We start from the raw sequence: 23,791 nt of genomic DNA, 5'->3' as shown, positions 1-23,791 counted from the left end.
CCTTTATTAAGGACAAGGACATAATTACAGTAGACATTAGCCATAAGGAAAAAAGATCACTAATATAACAATCTAACAATCAAAAATGTTAGAAACTAGGCTATTGCACAGTTTACTGCCTATTTGTCATCTCCAGAGAACTAGGTAACCAGTAAGTTGCTGATTTTAGAGATAATTCATAGAGAAAATCACTGCTGAAATCACATGGCTTTACAACACATGCAAAGAGGTGTCTGTCTCAGAAGCAGTTCCCATCAGCAACCCCTGAAAAATTAATCAAGTTTTAAATTACTCCTGTAAACAAGAGATGTTATTTGCAATGAATTTTTTTTTTCACACAGAGTAGCACATTTTGCTGTTTAATCAGCTTTGTAATCACTGATTTCAAGGATTATAAACAATAGACAGAGCTGAACAAGAGAGTTAAGCAAATACATTTTCAGCTGCAGATAAATGCTCATGAACGTATTTTCCCTCATTCAGCCAGCTTCACGGACAATTAAGTAATATTTCTGCAAACAACATATCCATTAAATCTTAAATAACTCAGCATTTCAGCTCTAATTTAAAGAGATGTCTCCTGTACTTTAGAAGAGGTTGATACTTTCACCTGGCAGGTAGCATCTTAAAAGAAATATACTGACCATATCCAGAGATATGCGCCTTACCTCCATGATTAAGGATTAATATTACTTTATCTTAGTAACTAAACATTTTTAAAAGATTAAATATTTAAGGAAAAAAAAAGATAAAAACTTTATTCATTAAGCTTTAAACACCATTTGAACTATTTCAGTGAGTATAATATTTTTTTCCCAGTGTTTCTAACCTTTTACGTTTCTGTCAGAATTCAAAATTAATCTAGACTGGCATTGTTCATTCTCGACTAATTTCTAATTCTCTAGCCTGGAAAAACCCCAGACTTGGTGGAGAGAAGTTGAGTAAGTTCAATAACTGGAAAGTGCAAGGTCATAAACTGGGAAAACAGATGTGCAAGAGATAGGAATGTTGGTCAGAGATTGTGACTGGGGAGTTCAGTAAGCCAGGAGAAGACAAGTAAGGAAAAGAGTAGTGGAAGGAGAACAGAAAACTCAAAGTAATACAAAGACTTAATTAAAGGAAGAAAGATTTCAGGAAAAAAAAATGTCGAATTGAATAAAATAGAAATGGAGGAGAAGACTTAAAAATGTTATTTAAGTGACAGAAATGAAAGGGAAAAAAAGAAAAGACAAGTAAAATATATAGTCACGTAGTGGGTTTTGTTGTTTGGGGGTTTTTAATAAAGTTTGTTTTATTTAACTTTTGACTCTGATTTACTGGTGGTTTGGCTGGTTTTAGCTAAAACAGTTATAGCTTTCCCCTTTCTTTTCCATCTTCTGGCCATGAAAAAAAAAAATCCCTCAACACTTTCTAGAAAGAAACACCTACACACATACACATGCAATTTTAAGAGGTGACAAAGACAGTGGGCTAAAATGGTTACACTCAGAAATACTGAATCTATAGAATAAATTAATTCTCATGAACACACCATAATATGAAATCCAGGATAAGTGTAATGCAATATGACACACAATGTGGGGAAACTATCCAAAGTCCTAAGAAAGCCCTTGAATAAAGATTGCTGCCATCAGTGATGCGAACTAGATGATTCAATGTCCATCAGATCACATAGGAATTAGCCTTAATCCAATAGACTTCTTTAGACTCTAAAAGGAGAGAATTAGGGTATCTCTCCACTGGCGCTCTTGGCATCTAGAAAACGGCTCTGTTTATCCTGTCAGTCACTTCTCCTGGCACAGAAAGGGCAACAAAAGTAAAACACACAAAAAACAACAGGGTAATGGCATATTATCTGGCATATTATCTGGGAAGCTGCATTCAAATTCCCAGTGAGTGCTCCCCTCTCAACTGCCACCTTCAGCACTTTTAAGAGAAACTTTAACTCACAGTTAGGCTTTTACTGATGTTCCATTCTCACAATGTCCTCATAATTTTCCCCTGTAAAAATGACTGACAGCCTTACCTAGAGAGGGATTTCCTACCTTTTATGCCTACTTTATTTATTTTTCAGCTCTGTTTTTGCTGGCTCCACTGGATACTTACACAGTCAACATAAACTAAGCCCACTCAATCCGTATGGATCCCTGCCAAAAGATGATGTGTTAGATTCTTAGATTGACTGGTAGAAACTGGGTGAAAAAAGGTGTGGGGAAGTAGAAGAGCGTGGAGAGACATGATATAAAGGTAGGAACTAAGGCATGAAATACAAATGTTAATCAGACCTTTCCTGCTTCTGTACTGTAATACTTTGTGAAGATTACTTCACCAAGGGGTGAGAGATTTGAACTCGATTGCTAACAGACCAGATCTCAAAAGCACTCATCTGATTCCTTGTCTTGATTCAGAACTCTGTCTAGACACTTCAGCTGCAATTCACAAAGACTCCAAATTTTGTGTAATTAAAATCTATCCCACTCTTAAGTCACTTTTTGAAATCTGACTTTGATCTACTGATCTAACCCGTATCCTATTTATGAATAACATTTCGTAATAACGCTACCCTTATGCAATCCTTTTCCTTTAATTTAGGTGTCAAGACTGCAGCACCACGGGTATCTCTGTCAATTGATACTGCTATAATCACACCAAATAATCATAAAGTAAAAGAAATAATGCAAAATGGATTAATTAAGTGTAGATTCTCTTTTAAATGAACCTAGCCTGTGAAATGGACTGTGGCAGGATATGATTTTGGTAAACCCTTCAAAGATTTTAAAAAAGGATCAGCATCTATCCTAGCTAAAATAAAATCAAAACAGTGAATCATCATATTTAGGATAGGTCAGGATACGCTTTCCAGAACAAAAATGTAACTCTGTCTTGCTTCTCTCTGCTAGAACCTGGAGGAGAAAGCTTCCTTATACAGCTCCCCCTATACACAGACTGTGTGAAAAACTGCATAAACAGATATTATATGCACAAACAGATGAAACAAGAGGGCTTTATTTAGTTTAGTGGAAAGCACTACTAAGAACTGGTACAACAAAAGCTGTGCTTCCACTTGTAAAAACTGACGAGTACTGTCACTATGTGCCACACAGTAATGAGTATTTCATCAGACAATTCTGAAACTCCTGCTTCCTCTCTTCATATGTGAGTTAAGAGGTAAGTCCAAACTGCTGAGAAATTACACTGGCAGAACAAAGTCAAGAATAATATTGTCCAGGAAACCACAAAAAGTGCCAAAATCTTTGGATAAGAACTTCATAGAGGCCCTGTAAACTCAGATGTCACTACAGTCAGCGTCTAGATTTTCCCGTTCTTTTCTATAGGGAACTATGTTGATTGAAATGGTCTGAATTTCCATCAGCCATGACAATGGATTTGTGCGTAGAAGAATTATGCCAAAGCCAGTATCAGATAAGGCAGTTTAACTTCAGGACCTCGTTAAATGCCTCCTTTTTGTTTCCTTGTGTCACGGAACAAGCTTACTTGCTAAAGGATACTCTTCACATTGTTTCCATCAGAAAAGATGAGAGATGAGTCCATTTGACTTTAACATTGTGTGATACTGCTTTTTATACAGTTCTGAAGGAGAATCAGGTAAGCAGAAACAAGAATGATTCAAGCAGCATTAGTGCTTTGAAATGCAGTTATTGGCAATCTCATCCAACAGGCTACTAGGTGACAAAGCACACCAGGAGATAATAATCTGCGATTGCATCCTCACTGCAAATTCCACCAACAGATCACAAACCTTGAAGTTTTGATGTTGTTATACAGCCGTTTCTGTTGACTTTCAAGAAGCCACTCCTTTACACAGACATGAGGCGCTTTACATACAGCATGAATGTAATACTTCTGAAATTGTTTCTGTCCTTATAGGTCTGCATAATTGTTTTCATATTTTAAATTGTAAAAGTTTGACTGGTATGCGATACAGAGATGCTTGAATGTCTGATGTAGATGGTTATTTGTCATCTCTACCAGAAAGCCTTTTTAGTTCTTTTTACTAAGGTAGCTGTATAAAGTCAGGAAAACAGGGATGTTTAAATAAGTGCCTAAAATACAGTTGGATGAAAAATCCGAGACCAAATTTAATTCTCAAAAGTAACTACAAATCCAGACCTGGGACACAGTCTATGACAAGATGGCTTTGAGGGGGTTCTGAAAGATAATTTTTGACCCAGACCATGCCAGTATTGCAGTATTCCAAATAATGCCATAAAAAAAAAGATCCCCCAGTACCACTCTCAGACAGTCCTGCTGCACCTTGAGGCAAGAAAGGCATCGTGGTTGGAATTCCTTCAGCACCAAAGCCGGTATACAGTGAAATCACAGTGTCGGGGAATTTACAAGTTAGCTCACTTAATGAGGGGAAAATGCTCAGTACTTCACCTTCTGCTACACAAAGGCTTTTGCATGTACTGTGTCCAACACACATTCTGAAAAATGAAGCAATGAACATCTCACCTTGCATCGTTGTTTTTGTGGGTTCTGAAAACAGAGGAATGAGCAGGAGGTAGATGAGGTAGACAAAGGAGAGCCCATTGTAACGGAAAGCACAGGCTGCAATGAGAGAAAAGAGAAAGAACATATTGCTTAATCAGCCTGGGATAATCAAATTCAATAGCACAAAAGTATTTCCTATTTGAGTTTACTATTAACCTTACTAACTTTTCACCACTTTTTTAAACCACTTCTACACAAGTATTAAAGTCTATGCTTAAAATAAATAACAAAATTAAATGCACTTCTGAAGTATTTTCACAGTAATACATTTGGAAGTTTAACAAAAGATCTATCCAAGCTACTAAGACTTTGTCCACAATGATGGATAGGTTAGTTGTTACCTAAACTTTTTACTTTCCTCATACATAAATTCATTGACCCATTCCCCACAAAAGTACATAGGGATGCATAAAACAATACTTTGGGGTTCACTTTAAGAAGCTAGATACAAGTGTATTATATTACATTTAAGGATTATGAGTAAATAATGAAGAAAAATTATGATGTATATTCAGATTCCAAACTACAGCACGCCTAAAATCAGCAGTTATCTTTAAAATAGCAAGGTCTTTACATCATTCAGAGGTCTTTGAATTTTACTATCACTTATTTGTTTGCTGTTACAAAGTTCTTCTACTGAAACGATTGTGAACGACAAATGAAAAAAGGCTTCACAGCAACGTGCAACTGGTGTGATACAAGTTTTTTCTAAAGAATGGAACTACTGTGTTAACTTTGTTTCATACTTCCTTTCTATTTTAAAAAATTAGTGTATTTTCCTGAAAGTATCCAGGTCAGCAGGCCATTACATCAAGCAGCAGTATCGCTTCAACCAAGGCACATCTTTCAAAGAATGACATGCTTATTCCGTGCTGAAAGAGGAGCAGATGGACTTCCATACGGAAAGGATAAAACCAACAAAAAATGACAACATAATCTGTAATTCCACTGTGCAGCAGATGTTGAAATATTCCAAGACCTACCACACTCAGCTGCTCCCGTGAGATAATCCAACTGCAGAGGAGTCAGGAGGTGAATTAACCTCTGCATTTATTTACTCACGGAACGTAATTAATATCAATTAAGTCTTAGCTATATCCAAAACAACTTGATTTTGGAGGACAGATAGAGCCTTAGTCCTGCCAGAAACACGTATTCCAAAATAAAACAAGTTTCTCCAGTCACCACTTCATGAAATTTCATGGAAATTATACTGGAAATGAGTTAACAACTTAAGCATTAACTGGTCCTTATCCCCATCACATCTGTCCAGTTTAGTTATAAATACAAAACTGAGAAGTCTCTCTGGTAACAAACACATCCATACAATAGCTATAATTTTTATTTCACAAATTAACCAATGTTTTGAACAACCAACTCCATTTCCTTAATAGACCTGATTAATATAAGGATTCTGGATTTATGCTCCGCATCTGCAGCTTAGCCATGAAATGTGTAAACTTTATGGGTAAGTCAGACAAGAAGGAAAGACAAGCAGCAGCTATGCTCTACTTCTAACATGATATGATTCTGCCACCAGCCTTCAAAAAAATCTGTTAAGGACTACGAAATCCATCAAAGCTTGACTTTGAAATCTAGAATGTCCTATAAGCAGCTTCTTATTTGCCTGTAAGAATTTAAACTCAGATTGCTCCTGTCACTTACTCCTTAAGCTCCTGTTACAGCCACAGCCTTTAAAGGTCATCTGAAGACTAGCACCTAGACTTGTAACTAATAAAAACTGCAAGAAAAAGTATATAGGCGCTATTCCACTGGGAATTCTGTAAGCAACTATCAGAACTTTAAAATGAATGTACTTGAGAAGAGAGAGTCAGCCCCGCTATTCTGCCTCTACTCTCAGGGTGCTCTGCAGAGAAGCATAGCATGTGCAATGGCCATCAGTGGCCTTGGAATTAATGGCAAAGAGGAGGCTCCTGAGGTCAGGACAAATCCATAAATCAACCTTTTTGCAAGTTTAATTCGGGGTGGAAAGAAGTTATTTGGCATTCATACAAAATGTATGACAGTGGTTCAAGGCTGATCTAAAGCCTGAAGGGCTTTACACTTCAAGGGGAAGGTCTCAGTAATTCCAGCAGCAGAATAATCAGATTTTACACATTTTCTTCTTTCTTCAAAATTGAGCTTGCTACACTTCTTATAGAGTATCTAGCACTCAGTTTTCTCAGTACAAATATAGAAAACAGCAACAGTGTGCTCTAGATATAGTCCTTTACTAGTCCTATGTCAACAAATGTCTTGCTAACAAGCCCGTGTCAAATATTTAGAACCTCTATTCATAAAGAAGCATCCTGCAGCAAACTGGTAACCTTGGCTAGACATGCCTGGAAAACCTACATTTATTGAAGCAGTTGCAAGAGCACCAGCAATACATTTCCCAGAATTAATAAATTAAAAACCCCAAAACTTAGCTGCAACATTCTTACTATTCCTTACTGCAACCGTTTCACTATCCATACCATGTTTATCTCCATCCATCGAGTACGTTTTGGTGAAGAGCTTACTGCCTTACCAAGCTAATGTGCCAGAGCAAAGAGCCATGACTGAACAGATTTTTAACAAGATAAAAGATTAGAAAACAGCAGCTGCACTGTATTTACATATTTACACTGCATTGCAACATTATTTGTTAAATATAGGTATTCCTAAATTCTGATACTCAAAACTATTTAGAACAAGTTGCTGGGCATAAAATCAGCTTCAGTTTGTCACTGACAAAACAACAAACGATAATCCAAACAAGCAAACAAACTCATCCTCTGCATTCACAAAGGTCTCCTTTTGCAAAGGCAGCTGTACGCAGATGTCCATACAGTGGAAAGTCTCATTTGAGGTCAATGGAATTCCATCAACAGAAAAAGCACATACACAAATGAATTTCTTGGCAAATCAGCTGATATAGAAATTTCTGGATATCTGGGTTACAATGGTCAGTTTGCACTACCGAAATTAATGTAATTTTAGCATTTTAGGCTTGTTACCTCTTCGCGAAAAGCTCAAATTGATTAGCGAAATTAATTTCAGAGGAATTATTCCTGAACTATATTTACTTCAAAATTTACTGCTTTCTATTTCTAGACCTCAGGATACTGTGTTCTCAAAAGCTTTCTTCCTCCGCAACTACATAAACTGGACAATTAACAGAGATTACTTCTCCGTACAAACCTTCCCTTATATATTTTTTTCATATAAAATGTCCTGCAGAAATACAAAAATATTTTGAAAAGATCTGGTAAAAAGAAATATTTCCTAAACTGAAAATGTTAATTTTATTAGCATCCAGGAAACTCTTCAGTTTCTTGGTTTCAGAAGTATCGGTTGGCCTAAAACAAACACTAAACAAAAAGATTAAATAGATATACTATACATGCAAAGTCCATTTACACTTCCTTCTTTTCAGTCTTTTTTTAAACTACATTTCTCATAATGTTTTCTAAGAGCCTCTAGTAACAAAACTCCATAAATGTGATTTTCATCTCTGAAGTTTCACTACCGTTCAGAGTCCAATGATAGCAGTAATGCACAATTTTGAAAAGACATAAAAAATAGAACTATTGATATACAGCATTTTATTATAAGCAAACTTAGCTTTTATATAACTAGCTGAAGTACTTTAGGGCACCTTCCCTTGGGTGGCAAGAAAAGAGCACTGTTACATATACAACTGACTTCTCCATTCATAAGTGATTATTTGAAATATTTCTGTTTTAATGCACAGCACGCTAAAACAATACCACCATTAAAGATAGGATCAGAATGTGATCTAAGACAAAGTCATGGTCATTTCATATATCTTCATGGCATAGCAGTCAGAAAGAAATACAGAGTGAAAAACGTAACATGCAGATATACAAAATTTTCACAAAAGATTCACATGCAAGTTATTTGTAGCAAAAAAAAATGATAGCTGCAGAATATTTCATTTTCCTGGCATCCAGATATTTGTTCAAACAAATGAAAAATTATAGTCACAGATAACTGATGTTCTTCTCTTTCACCATGTCTGTAAATGTATTCATAATTCACTAATCCTTTAACACTAATTACTGTCCTTTAGCATCCTGTAGCACTAATTATGCTACATGTAATACATATCTTTAAAAAAAATGCACAAAGAAAAAAATCTCTAAAGCCTGCTCTGCTGACATAGTCTAAGACTAACAGAGAACAGAAATCAGCTCTGAAGACTTAAATCTTGCAACGAAAAACACATTTTCAAATACTTTCACAAGATTTGTTATGAAGTAAGTCTAATGACTCCTTCATTCAGGTAAAACTACTCAGGTAAGAGTATAAAATCTTTCCTATTACGCTACAATCACAAGAGCAAATAGTTGTGTAGAAAGTCTTAAAAACGTCCCCAGTGCTGAGCAGTGTTATTAACATAATGATCCATAATTTCTATTAGATAAGAGTATCAGAATATGTTAGGTTTAAGAACAACTCCTTAGACAGTCTCACACAAAAACTGAGTTATCTTATTTTCTTCTTGTAATTAAGAAGAATTTACATTATACCTGGAAACTTATAGATCGCTAATATTTTAAGGGCTTCTTGTATATTTCTTGGCATAGTCAATAAAAACAGTCAATATTTCAGCACTAAAAGAGGACATTCATTATTGTATGTTGCTTTTTTTCTAAATTTGAAATAACTGAAACGTGTATTTCACTGAGAATTCACAAAGTCATTCTCTAAAGTTGTGTGAAAAGGACAGACTGTTAAGTGAGGTACCTTTCAAAATTGTGTTTCCTTTTCCTTTATTAGACAATACACTTTTAAATGCCTCAGACTGCGCTATAGACATGACCTGAACATAAGCGTTAAAAAAAAAAAAATTACTCCCAGACAGCCCACAATTTATGCCTTGTTAAGGAACACAGATGATGTTTGCTCAAACTATTTTAGTTTGAACCATATATTTAATTCAGAATTGGAAAAAAAAAATTCTAGTTTTTATTACAATGAAGTCAAAAATTTAATTCATTCTTAAGACAGATAAGTACAGTATACACCATACAAAATTTGAAAGGAATCTCACAAAAACAGGCATTTTTAAAATCACATAACATCATGTAACCTTGTTCTTTTAGATTTTTTTTTCATTATATGACAGCCAAAGAAGAATGCTTTTGAACTTGAAGAAATTTACTACTACTTCTTAGACACACCACCAAGTTTCTACGTGTAGATACTGTGTTCTTCCAACATCAGAATTCTAGCAGCTGCTACATGTTTTTATTTCATATTTATACCAACAATTCTTTCCTTTCTTCTACTTAAAGAGGATAATTTGTGTGGAATTTGTATTTTAGCTGTTAAATAAGAAACACTGGAGGGCAAAGCGGGTGGCGATAGAGGAATTTGCACTGAGCTTGATCTTGGAAAGGAGAGGAGAAAAATAGCCTCATAAAAGATGTGTTTAGTTCTATTCTACAAAAATTTAAAAAGGTATTTAATTCAGAATTGGAAACTACCTGTTCAAAAAAAAATCAAGCTTTAAGAGTGCAGGTATAGTACCAAAGAGCTACTGACTTCTCATTTGTAAGCTAGAATTTGTCAAAAGCCACAACAATAGAAAATATGAAAGACAGGTGAAGACAGAATTAGCAATCTACTCACCATTTCTGAAATTATTTTACTAAAGAGGCACTGTCACTAAGGTTAACAGAATAATGCATTGCTTCCTATGCCCTTTTCCGTTCAAGAACTATGTAAAAACAGTTTTTTCCAGATATTTCTACTGTCAGTTTGAGAATATTATACACCATTCTTAGTGTTATCCTCTCCAGACTGTGCTCATGCTAGTATGTGCATCAGCATGAGGAGGAATTGATTCAGGCAACTACAAAGAAGTCATGTGTCTTGTACCTTCAGCAGGATATTGCATAGTGTTTACATCCTGTTTTAACAACTTTACAGCTGCAAGATTATTAAGAAAGTTATGCCAGGACTTTCTTCAAGATTGCTACCTTTAGACTGCAATTTGGTTTAACATTCATGCTTATTTTTCCGGTGACAAAAAAATGCATTCAGGAAAAATATTCATTGGAAAAAGTGCTGCTGAAAAAATGTCTAACCTTGAGCGGGCAAAGGTTGTTGGCTGAAAGACAGAGCTGATGCTGTTCACACAGTCTTATACCCACCTGATTTGAAATAAATCTCTGAAAGCAAGTGACCAAAATATGAAAGGGAAAGGGAATCAGTAGCTGATTGATCTGTGAAACTACTTGGTCTCTAGGAGGCAAAGTGTCCAGCTTTTAAAGCTCAGCACCTGTCTCTCATACTGTCATTTTTCATGGTTATCCCATTGTTAATACCAAATTTTCTACCGATTGCTCAGAATTCTGAACACACCCAATTAACACCTAAATCAGATGACTAAAACAGGATACAGAAGACAGCCTTTGCTACTAGGTATAACGTATGAATGAGACACTGGTATACACCCAAGGTTAAAAGCTTCTGGTACAAAAGCCCAGCCTAGGAAGTTAAACAACTCCTAAAGCAAATACATCTCCTCCAAACAAAGGTGCTCTACAAGACCATCTATGAATGTGCACCATGAATGGTCAACTCTTCCAGGAGGATATACAGTTAAGATTCCTCTTATGAATAAGGCGCTATCCTAATGCCATGATTATTAGGCCTTTACACTTGTCCTGCCCTCCAGTAAGATATTTATCAGCCAGTTCCCACATTCTTCAGCATATTCAAAATTGGGGGATTTTTTTTTTTTTTACCCCAAATCATCTTACTGGACACCGAAAGCTGCCTAAGGCAAGTAGGCCCTACATTAGGCAATATGGACTCATCCTTCAGACTAGATTTGCTCTAGAAAGTCAGCCGATAAGAACAAAAGCACATGAGAAACTATCAGCAGTGTTTCTAAAAGCATTAGTACTAAATTCGGTTACCCTCCCACACAGGCAAAGGCATTACAGAATCAATGACAGAGCAGGAGCTAACCCACCCTCAGCAATAAAGGGAATATCCCCCCAAAAATACACACTTCACCTCTAACTTAAAAAAAATATTGCCTTTTAAAACTTAAAAAAATTTGCCACCACAAAAACTCCAGAAGACCTTTCTTTTCATTGCCTAGGGCAACCAGCTTAAGAGATGCAAGAACATTGTAGTTTCTCCTTGTGTGTATGCATTCCTATATGCCAAGGCAATCCACTCCACAGATACAAACATAAACACAGCTTTCTTAGCTGACAAAGCAATAACAATTCAGAAGTTCTGAACAACACTTTAAACCATGGTAAACCATGGTCTATATGGACTATACAAGAGCTCAGTAAGGAATAAACTTAAACATTAAAAGAGGTACGATTATTTAAAATTTATGGAATAAGAACTACTGTGAATAAAGGATGTTTCAAGGAAAAGGAGTTAAAAACCAAATCAAACAAAAACTCCCACCTCCCACTACAAACAGACAAGTATTTCCAACAACGTGAAACAGAGAGTAGAAGGCAAGACTGCTGAGAAAAGTCTGGTTTACAGCTATTTGTATCTGCATAAAGCTTTTACGTTTAAAGCTTTTAATTTATAGTAATACTCTCTCTTAATATCAACTACCAAATGTAAGTAGAAATGTAATAATAATTTTCCTCCTTTTTCTAATGGTTCATGCATTCACCTTTCTTTAACCAAAACACACACACAAAATGTCACCAAACTGCCCTCCAGTATTTCCTTACAGTTCCTGGTGCCTTTGCCCCTGGGGGCAGAGGTGTGCTTGAGAAGAAAGCCCACCTAACCTCGCATCAAAACTGGAAAATCCCAAAGGCTATATACATGCCTTGCTCTGCTGTCTGATGAGCATTGTTTACGAGCTAACGTAGTAAAAAGTTAAGATCATTCACTGCTGGCTCAACCAAAGGTCCAGTACTAAATAGTCACAGATCAGAATCTCTCAGACAGATGATGGTGCAGTGACTCTCATCTCCTCTATAATGCTATGAGCCAACAACTGTTCAGTTACAAGAGGGAGGAAACCTCACATCTCTTTTTCAGCTTAGACACACAAATGTAAATCTTACTAAGTCTCTGTGGATTTCTCTCTTTTACCTGACATGGTCATGAGGGACCAAATGCAGTAAAAATAACAAAACAGATTAAAAATTAAGTTTATTGTGACAAGAAAGGTGTGTTACTAGTTTCTGAAGAAGAACATAAAGTTCTAGTACTTCTATAAATTGCTATTTTTTGTACCTTCTAAAACTTTTCCATATTTCAAATTAATATTTCAGAAATACAAAATTTGTTTCAGAATTTTTTCCTCCAAGATTCTTTACAATAACAAGGAAACAATTGCCACTCATTGCAAAATTAGATATGCTGTAAACAACCTATTTTTAAGAATAAAATTCTAAAAGTGACCAAAAATGTCCCTCTTCAAGAACTGTATCTTCTAATAATGACAAGTATCTGATAGGCACGGTACCCAGCAAACTTTAGGTATCTGTGAGCTTTATTCTTACTGTAATTCAGAAGAAAGGGTTAACTCCTGGCACAGTTTTACTCTCACTCATTTCTGAGTAATTTCACTTAAAATAATGCTCATGACAGATGAGATTAGAATGATACATTACTATGCAAGACAGTTAAGTGAAAAGCATGTGATCTTATCATCCTTTCAAGCAAATTAGTGGTTATAGCCTACGGTGTGCAGTGTTGAACCACACAGAAATGTTAGCTCAGGACAAGTCACCTCCTGCAGCAACCAACGCTCCTTCCTTCCACACTGAACAGCTCTGTTGATAACGCTCTGCCAACGTACAACCCTCCCCACTCTGCTCCTCAGCCAACATTTCAACATGGCACTGCTTTGTGCAGCACATCTTTGTGTATGCTACACCCAGACAGAAAGCTATTTTCTTTTGGAAAAAAAAAATAAACACTTTGATAAACAGATAGATACGATGCATTTGGTTCATGTCAGTGCTTCTACAACAACATTTTTTCACTGGTTAACACTCATCAGGAGAGACGATTGCTGGACAGTGAACACTTTTCAAAGGATTGGGGGGAGGAGGGGGTGGTCTGAATTTTTTCCACTTTATTGTCTCTCAGAGCAGCAGGTTCAGTAAGCCTTCTCTTCATCAGAAAACATCTGGAACTGATTTTAACTTTGTGGCAAATATTGTCTGGGAATTGAGTGCAGAGAAAGGAGAAGACAAAACACCTTAGAATCACAGAATCTTTAAGGCTGGAAAAGACCTCCAAGATCATCAAGTCCAACCATCAACATAACAACAACCTAACAACCTTGTTCACCTCTTTCTTTCAGCTCCTACATGCAGCATCTACGCTCCCCAACTGTCTCTGACACAAGGAAAATGAATAAAAGACCTCAGGTGTGAGCATATCACAATCATCACCTTACTCAGAATAATGTATTTTAAAGGAGCATCTACTCTCATGAGCAAATCCAATGTCAATATGCTTTACTGACATGACTAAGCATACAAGTATTTCTGAAGTAAAAAAACATGATGGACACCATCATCAGTAAGCTTTCCCATTAGAAAGATCTACGTAACATTTAAACTTATTTCAAGCTCAGTGGCAGATTGGAACAAAAGTAAGGCTGCCTACTGTCTCTTACATTGCCTTAAGGTTTTGACATTTCTACATTGTGTTGGTAATCCCTTACTCAACCAATCAATTTGAGACAAGGCTGGGGTTTTTTTGGTTGGGAGCTTTGATTTATGATGGTTTGACACTTCTTTACACATATACCAATCTCTTCTCTCACAGTGTTCAAAATTCATTGCCATTACACTCTTTCCCTTCTCTTACCCACCTCATACAATTAACACATGCCAAAGTAAGCTCCATTCAGAAAACAGTGGTCCTAACCTCTGCACAAAAAAAAAAAAAAAAAAAAAAGCAGTTTAATTAGTGTCCCTTTTTTTACATAACAAAAATAGATGGCAACTCTGGCATCTATGTTGTCCTCAGGCTTTATGATCAGGACAGCATGCCAGCCACCAAAATAGTGAGCATGCAACTTTCTGAGCTCATTCACTGAAGTCACAACACTTTGCATTAAACATGTATTTGTTCATTGAACTGGGAAGAAGACAACATTGTCATATTTCTCCACCAAGGCAGCTGCCCGTGGAAGGCAGACTGTCCATGTTCTCATCCCTGCTCCAGAATCAGCTCAGGCATTTTATCTGCTGCCTTTTATAATGTCAAAAATCACGAGCTTATCTTCTGTCTCAAAGCTTTCCATCCTCTCTCTAGGAAAATAAGTGGGAGCTAAAGAAATCACTCCTCATTCATTTTCATGGGATGAGAAAAGCATGTTCCTTGCCCCTCGGACATCTGGAGAGAGCAGACCGGTCGTGCTGTTACAGTTGCGTAACTCTGTCAAGACACAAACTAAAAATAACAGCAAACACAGAACACAGATGACGACCAAAGGACACACAACGCTTCTGCTAAACACAACATCAGCCAGGGACAGATGTGGAGACACTTCTGTGACACAGAGATCTCCACAAGAAGAAAGGGACCAAGACCTTCATTTACAGCCACTAAGAAGCTATCAGACACCAGGAATAGCTACTCAGCCAAATTCTTCCAGCAATTGTAAGTGAAAATTTTGGCATATGTTACCACTCCTCCACAGCCATCCACACTCAACATCTTTTAAAATACATAAATCACCATAAATCAATTGACATAAGATGCAGAAAGGACCAAGCCTTTTTTTTTTTTTTTTTTTGCCAGCTGGTGCGTACACTGACACCAGTCCTAAAAAACCCTGAGTCAGATGAAGGACGTGGCAAAAAATCTAACCCAGACAAATGCCTCTGAGGAATATAAACATCACTGAACATCAGAGAGGTGTTAACAGGAAGAAATACGAGCATCATTAGTGAAGTTACAAATACGAATGCAGTGTTTAAAACTCTGTCATTATTTATTCCAGTAGAGGAAAGGATAGATAAATTTCCTTTCTTGGTCCATCACTGAAAAAAAAGGGCTCAGAGGGTTGCAACTGCAAGCTATAAATCTGGGTGATTTTAGACAGTGCTACAAAGCCACAGTGTTTACCAAAGGAAATAGAATTTTAAAAATAGTTATCTCCAGGATATCTGTCAATTGCGTAGAGCAGATGCGAGCCCCTCATTCTGCAGTGTCACTATTACAAACTGGTATTTCTTGTATAAAATAATAAATAAATAACTTTTTGTTTGAAGAAGAACTGTGCTTTTTTTTCTCTCCTTAAAATATGCTAATTTCTTTTGTAGGGAAGAAGTTAAGTTTCAATCCACTATAGGACTCTACTCGAGAATGCCACGAATTGCCTTGCAAACTATTTCTCTTAACTAGGAACCAGGAAAGGATCATGGATAACTCAAAGAATCGCAGAACCCAGGGAGATGTTGGGAGTCTTCATAATTGCAAATCTGGTTTGATCACTAAGATTGCTTATTCTGGAGAAGTAGTACTTAAACCCATCTGTCTCTCAATGAAATTTCACATGCACGTGACCACAGTCTTTGCAAGACAGAGTGCTTCTGTGACAGATGCATTTGACTATGGGTTTCAAATGCAACGCTTACCTAGCATTGAGTAAAACACACCTACCGGATGTCCTACCATTGAAACAGGACCATGGTCTTGTACAGTTTTCAAACAGAAAGATACAGTGTCTGAAGTAATTTAAAAAAAAAAAGCATCTTCATTGTGCATTTATTTATTCTGCCTAGAAACATTCCCCAGAAAGAACAAGGCACACATGTCAACACTGCATCTGTTTCTATGCACATCATTCAACACACTTTCTCTGCCCCAGAAGTGTTGCAATCTACGGTACTTAGTTCAGGTTGCCACATCTCTGGTATTTGTGGGAGGCCTTCGATTTTCTATTACACAGCACCTATAGCGATGTTTTCTTCCCCTGGAATACGATTTGCAGAAATTCCCCCTTTGATAAGCTCCCAGCCAAATTTTAAGAGCAAGACTGGAAATTCAAAATGATTTAATACCTCTTTCATGTTTATATAACAAACCATTGTGTCCTTGTCCAAGAATATTTGAATGTGGGAAGTTAAGAAAAAGTTTAACTTGAAGAAAACTTCCCACGCAGTTAGTAATTCTAATCTGTTTATATCTAGGCTCAGTATAAAGTCTGACTACGTATTTCTTTGGAGTCAAGCCACTGTCCTGAAGATACCCAATGATATTATGTAGCATCCCATCAGTATAAAAAGTAAAGTAGTCACATCCCACCAAGGAAATGAGGGTTCTGGATTCAAGATCACATAACTTCTAGTACTCTCAACACACCCAATCATGAAGTCAACTATTGTTTGTTGCAGGGGAAAAAAGAGATAATAAAAAGCTTTCATCATTGGGTATGTTCTAAACACATGAAGACTGGTACAAGTAAAGGCAAAGGCTGCAATGTGAATCTTCGTTCTCATAATGCAGTAGTGTACTTTTCTCACTTAAAAAAACAAAACAAAACAAAGACCAACCAAACAAAAAACCCTCAGTATCTCTTTAATTGGGCAAGATCTCAAATTTGGATAAATCAATCCACTGAGAATGGCTCATGAAAAAGAGCCAAAGTATACTTCCTGGAGGATTAAAATTAAGTAAAGGGCATATTACATTTGATTTAAACATATCCTGAAAATTTAAGAAATATACAGACACCAAGCTGTTTTTCAAGTAAAACAAATGTGGGTTGTTTTTTTTTTTTTGCAGTCTGTTCTGGTTTTGTTAGTGAGGGGGGGCCTAAGGTGGTAGCTTCTGTAGGAAACTGCTAGAAGTCGCTCCCCTTTGTTCAGTGGACTCGGCCGGGCCTAGGGCGGACCCGCTGCTGGCCAAGGCCGAGCCAATTGGTAGCAGAATGTCCCGTGATAACGCCTCTGCGATAACGTATTTAAGAAGGGGAAAACAGGAAAAAGAGAGAGGGGAAGATGTGAAGCAGCTGAGCGGGGGGCAGAGAGGGGGAGGCGCGAGCCTCATGGGCCTTGCAGGCCTCACCCTCTGGCCTCCCGCCGGGCAGCCGACTGGGCCCAACTTGGCCCGGCCCGGCTGCAAGAAGTGGAGAGGAGATGAGAAGTGAATAAGATGTAAAAAGGATCCTGAGAGGCGTCTGCCAGCCTGTTGTGAGGAACGGCTGCAGACGCCAAGGTCAGTGAAGGAGGGGGAGGAGTAATATGGCTCCTGGCCAAGATTCCTCTGCAACTCGTGGTGAAGACCATGGTGGAGCGGGTTGTCCCCCTGCAGCCCATGGAGGTCCACGGAGGGGCAGAGATCCACCTGCAGCCCGTGGAGGACCCCACGCCAGAGCAGGTGGAGGCCTGAAGGAGGCTGTGGCCCGTGGAGAGCCCGCTGGGGCAGCTGTTCTAGAGGGACTGCACCCCGTGGAAGAGATGACCCACGCCGGAGCAGTTTCACGGAGGACTGTGGCCCGTGGGAGGGACCCCACGCTGGAGCAGAGGAGGAATGCGAGGAGTTCTTCCCCTGACGATCATACAGCGGCGTAAAACAACGCGTGATGAACTGACCGCGACCCCCATTCCCTTTTCCCCCCCCCGTGCCGCTCGGGAGGGGAAGGTAGTAGAGATAATGTTAAGCCCGGGAAGAGGGAGGGGTGGGGGGAGGTTATCTTGTTCCCTGTCTCATTCTCCTGCTAATTTTAGAAATAAATGAATAGTTTTCCCCAAGTCAAGTCTGTTTTGCCTGTGACGGTAACTTTAAGGATTTCTCCCCGTCCTTATCTCAAACCTCGAGCCGTTTTTCTTATATCATCTCCTCCTATTCTCTCGGAGGGTGGGGGGAGCGAGAGACAGACTGCGTAGTCTGGTCCTGATCAGGGCTGAACTACGACACAGTCTCTGCAGGGAATCCAATGATCCCTAACTGACAAGGGTTCTATATACAGTGAAGATAACAACAGTAAAGACTTACATAACCCTTATAACTTTATTTATGAGCACTTACATTACTATAAATTTTTATATGGTCAAGAAAGTGTTTTTATCAGTAAACTGACAAAATTTCTACCAGTTGAGAACATAAACCATGGATTTCAAAGTAGTCTTTATGAGTAAACTGACCAGAACTAATCGTGGATGACATTTGTAACTCCAGAAAAGAAATGTGCCAGGATAAGCAAAATGTTGGGTTTGGTGCGAATACAGAGGATTCCCCTCATTAACAGCTAGATCAATGTACAACTACCAGTCAGTTTGTCAAGAGTATTCTTATTTGTCACTCTAGAAAAATAACTAACTTCTTGCTTTACTGCATGGCATTAAGTGATGGAAGTGGGAAGATGAAGCTGCAGAAAGAAAAACAGCAGCCACTTAAACCTTGTTGTTTGACTAATGTGTTATTGGGTCAAAATAGAGTTATGTGTTATTGTTTTCAAAATAGAGGGAGGTAGATTTAGATTAGATATTAGGAAATTTTTTTTTACAGTGAGGGTTGTAGAACACTGGAACAGGTTGCCCAGAGAGGTGGTTGATGCCCCATCCCTGGAAACGTTCAAGGCCAGGCTGGATGGGGCTCTGAGCAACCTGATCTAGCTGGGGATGTCCCTGCTCCTTGCAGAGGGGTTGGACTAGATGACCTTTTAAGGTCCGTTCCAACCCTCACCATTCTATGATTCTATGAAAAGAGGAGAGTATTTACCACAGAGGCAAGAGAAGGTTCTTCCAATAAGTAGTAGTAATAATAATTATTACTAAAAGGATTCACTGAAATAAATTAGTTGTTGAGGTTTTTTTAAACCAAGAAAAATGAAAACTATTTTTCAGTTTGAAAAGGGGGAAATAATGTCTAAAATATTCATGGTGTAAAGGCTGCAGCTGTGGAACTTTGTCGTGCTTTATCCATTCATATGAGATTCCCCCTCACTGCAATTAACTATCCACTTATAAAGCACTTCAAAGGAATATTATAGATCATTTTGAATATTCAGTGTTCCCACATAATTTTTTTTTGTTTTGCTACTGAACAATTTTGAGAACTGAATTGTTTTGAATCTAAATCTTCCAAGTTATTTCATTGTAGCTACAAGAAAATATACCCATTAGGAAAAAAAAAAAGCACAACTGTCTTCTCAGCTGTTTGATCGGAATAAAAGCGTATCAGCAGCAAAATTCACTTAATATCAACTGCTAGCATGAAATGAGTTAGAACTTTGCTACACTAAAGAAAGTTAGAGTTGGTGTGATTTCATAACCAGCAAGATATTGCCAGCATGACTACAAGCATGTATCCTTTGTTTAGGGCATAAACTCATAAAAGTATTGCTCTTCTATAAATAATAGAGTATGCCATCGCTGCCCCCAAAGTTCTACCAATTCAGAAGATGCTCAGGATTCCAATTTTGGAACAGTTCTAGGAAAATCTCATCCAACTTCATTCCCCAATAAATGCTCTAAGGTAAGGATTTTAAGATGACTTCTAAAAACCACCCAGAAAACATGCTCACCCATTTTCAGTTTGGATTTTTGTACCTGTAGAAAATGGGAAAATACTCTGTAGCATGTTGGATGCACATGCATCCATTTCCATACTGTATATATGTCATCTGTCACACCAGGAGAAAACTCTGATTTCTTGCTAGAAGACAACAAGGTGTGAGGATATTTTCACTTTAACAGTTAAGCTGAAATGAAATTAGTATCTCATATACCTGAGGAAACATCTTCCCAATGCTCTGAAAAACCCAAGTGACTAGAACTGTTCAAGATGGGAAAAAAGGGAAAGACTGACAACATGTTGGAAGACACCAAGTCAGTAAAGGATATAAAATCTGTCTACTGTTTAGTAAGTATGATGCCAAGTTTGGTATCCAGTCTCAAAGACTTACTCCCTTTAAAATCCAGTTTATCAGTGACTGAGGGTTTATTAGGACAGTACAGTGCCTAGCCACAGACCACTGGAAAATGCTTTAATTTCCATGTAGTCTCCAACTTGAATCAAAGAGGAGAAGCAGAACAGCTGTGACCAACAGCCACTATCTTGACATCATACAATTGAAGTGTCAAGGATGAATACCTACCCCAGCTACACAGGCATGCTTTTCCATCAACAGAATAAGAAAAATTTGTACGACACTTATATCTGACCATTGTGGAGTCATCTCCCATCCTTGCAGCCTGCTGAGCTTTCACCAGACATTAAAACAGCCCTTTGCTGCACCTCAGCAAGGAGCCGTGTGCAAAGGCATCAGCTCCCTGATGCCGCTGCCTCCACACTGAGCAAATCCCTAGTAGCACAGTACATGGGGCTCCTGGCACCAACATGTCTCCTCTGCAGCAGCTTCCACAAGATTATTTAACAGCTAAGATGGTTCTGCCGGCTTGGAAACAGTGGCACTGTATTCTGAAAGCAAAACACTTGATGTGCAAACAAAGCAATGGAGCATGTTAGCCTATGCCTTTGTATTTAGGGCCATGTGTTTCCCTTGGCAGCACAGCTTAAGGAATTATTTTACCAAGTGTCCCCTGTGATTCCCGAGCCATCAGTTCAGTCATGCTGGCATAGCTGCTTGTCGCACCCAGCACTGCCATGACTGAAACAAGGAGCAGTCTGCAGAAAGTAGGGAGTAAGGATGACCAGGAACTTGAGAAACTCCCTACTGGAGGGAACGGTCCAACTATGTGCTTAAAACACAGAAATAAACTATTTGCAGCTTTTAAAAGCCACCTTGTGTCGTTCACCGTCATGAGCACATCATGGCATATCACTGCTGAGAAGGCAGAGAGGAGAGAAACTTTCAGTAGCACAGGAGTTGCGAATTCATTGGGAATGTAACATAACTTTCAGGTTTTCAGGAAAAGCACAAATGTCAACTCTGCTCATAGTACAATCAAAAAGACACTTTACATCTAGTTTCCTATCTTTCTTTTCCTTTGTTGCTCCCCACCCAGATTTCTCATAAGGAAGAAGGTAAAAGATGAAAAGGGAGAGGGTAAAATGTGGAAAATTCAAGCACTTCTCCAAAGTATTCTAAAGAAAAGGATCTTGTTGAAATTATCAACCAAACACACACAGAATTCTCTCTCTAAAAGCCCACTGAACAGAAAAAGTACATAGAAATCTTCCAGTAAAAAAAGTCCAACCAAGATTAATACCTTGTTGTGGTAGGGACTACCCAAGCACATTACAGAGCAGACAGCTTCACAGATAAGATTATTTAGAGCAGGGAAAAAGGGAAATATCCTTACCTGGTTTATGGTTTATACAAGTAAGAAACCAAACACAGAAAATTACTTGACTTTATCATTTTTACATGAGAGGCCTGTAGCAAAATGACCCCATGTTCCTAAACCTAAACCTGCAGTTCCAAGAGCACAACCTCTCTGCACAAAGATATTCTTGCCTCTCTTCCAAAGAGCAAGAGTTTACTCCAAAATTAATCATTTTTTTTTAATCACACAAAGTAACAGGAAACTCCTAGTCATATTTGCATAATTTTTCCAATTTTTCCCCCTTACTATTTGTGTCATTTTCTACTTGAAAACATCATGGAGTGAGTCACTAGCTCTCACTACATTTACGTTCTTATACTGACCGCTGCAGCATCTGAACAACTTTTGGAACAGATGCACATGTGACAAATACAGCCATGCCTTTTGAGATAGCAGAGGTGGTAAAGGGACGAGCAGCAACCCAGGGATGCAGCCCCAGTGCAGGAGGACAACAGTATTTCCAGCCTCCAAGACGACAGAGTTAATGCTCCTCACCTGCCTCCAAATGCATTCATTAGCAGCCTTACCCGGTTCTTACAAGGAGATGGCTCTGTAGCCAAAGACACATTCATTCACAAAAAAGAATATTTGTGAGGACATGTTCGTTAATAGTAGACTACACTACAGGAAACCATAAATCTAATATTAATGCTTCAGAATTCTCAACTGTATCTTGTCTAAAAGCGATATTTATTTCTGCATTTATGATTAAACTCATCAATCTTTGGCACTCAAAAAAAAAAAAAGTGCAAGATTATATCCATTTGAGAAAAGGGTGCGTTTGCTTTCCTGGTTGTCTTGTGTTTTAAGCCAACAGGTTTAAATTAGAAGTGTTGCTATCACTAAATGTCGTGGTTTTGTTAGGGGGGGGGGCCTAAGGTGGTAGCTTCTGTAGGAAACTGCTGGAAGTCGCTCCCCTTTGTTCAGTGGACTCGGCCGGGCCTAGGGTGGACCTGCTGCTGGCCAAGGCCGAGCCAATTGGCAGCAGAATGTCCCGTGATAACGCCTCTGCGATAACGTATTTAAGTAGGGGAAAACAAAAAAAAAAAAAAAAAGAGGAGAGAAGATGTGAAGAAGCTGAGCGGGGGCAGAGGCGCAGAGGGGGAGGCGCAGGCCTCATGGGCCTTGCAGGCCTCACCCTCTGGCCTCTCGCCAGGCAGCCGACTGGGCCCGACTTGGTCCAGCCCGGCTGCAAGAAGTGGAAAGGAGATATGAATAAGATGTAAAAAAAGATCCTGAGAGACATCTACCAGCCTGTTGTGAGGAACGGCTGCAGACGCCAAGGTCAGTTCAGAAGGAGGGGGAGGAGTACTGGGGCTCCTGGCCAAGATTCCCCTGCAGCCTGTGGTGACGACCATGGTGGAGCAGGTTGTCCCCCTGCAGCCCATGGAGGTCCACAGAGGAGCTGAGATCCACTTGGAGCCCGTGAAGGACCCTGTACCGGGGGAGGTGGATGCCTGAAGGCAGCTGTGGCCCATGGAGGGCCCGCTGGGACAGCTGTTCTAGAGGGACTGCACCCGTGGAAGAGATGACCCACGCCGGAGCAGTTTCACGAAGGACTGTGGCGTAGGGGTGGGACCCCACAACGGAGCAGGGGAGGAATGCGAGGAGTTCTTCCCCCAACCATGAAGCAGCGGCGTGAAACAACATGTGACGAACTGACCACAACCCCCATTCCCTCTTCCCCCCTGTGCCGCTCGGGAGGGGAAGGTAGTAGAGATAATGTTAAGCTCAGGAAGAGGGAGGGGTGGGTGGAGGTTATGTTGTTCTCTGTCTCATTATCCTGCTGTTTGTAGTAATAAATGAATAGTTTTCCCCAAGTCGAGTCTGTTTTGCCCGTGACGGTAACTTTAAGGATTTCTCCCTGTCCTTATCTCAAACCTCGAGCCGTTTTTCCTTATATTTTCTCTCCCTGTTCTCTCGGAGGGTGGGGGGAGTGAGAGAGAGACTGTGTAGTCTGGTCCAATCGGGGCTGAACTACGACACTAAACTACTACATTAACCTTTGA

The 23,791-nt window shown here is 38.8% G+C and overlaps 1 protein-coding gene across 1 annotated transcript in view; it reads right to left on the bottom strand.

Moving 5' to 3' along the window:
* The window catches only part of PIEZO2 (piezo type mechanosensitive ion channel component 2), a 323,563-nt gene that overhangs the window by 257,591 nt on the left and 42,181 nt on the right, over positions 1–23,791 (bottom strand). The window contains exon 2 of the mRNA XM_086740615.1: positions 4,477–4,572. Coding sequence (XP_086596741.1) covers positions 4,477–4,572 — 96 coding nt within the window. The remainder of the gene's footprint in view (positions 1–4,476; positions 4,573–23,791) is intronic.

This window comes from Chlamydotis macqueenii, chromosome 2 (genome assembly GCF_036417535.1).
Source record: "Chlamydotis macqueenii isolate bChlMac1 chromosome 2, bChlMac1.mat, whole genome shotgun sequence".
NCBI classification, from domain to species: domain Eukaryota; kingdom Metazoa; phylum Chordata; class Aves; order Otidiformes; family Otididae; genus Chlamydotis; species Chlamydotis macqueenii.
This window is presented reverse-complemented; position numbering and strand designations above follow the sequence as displayed.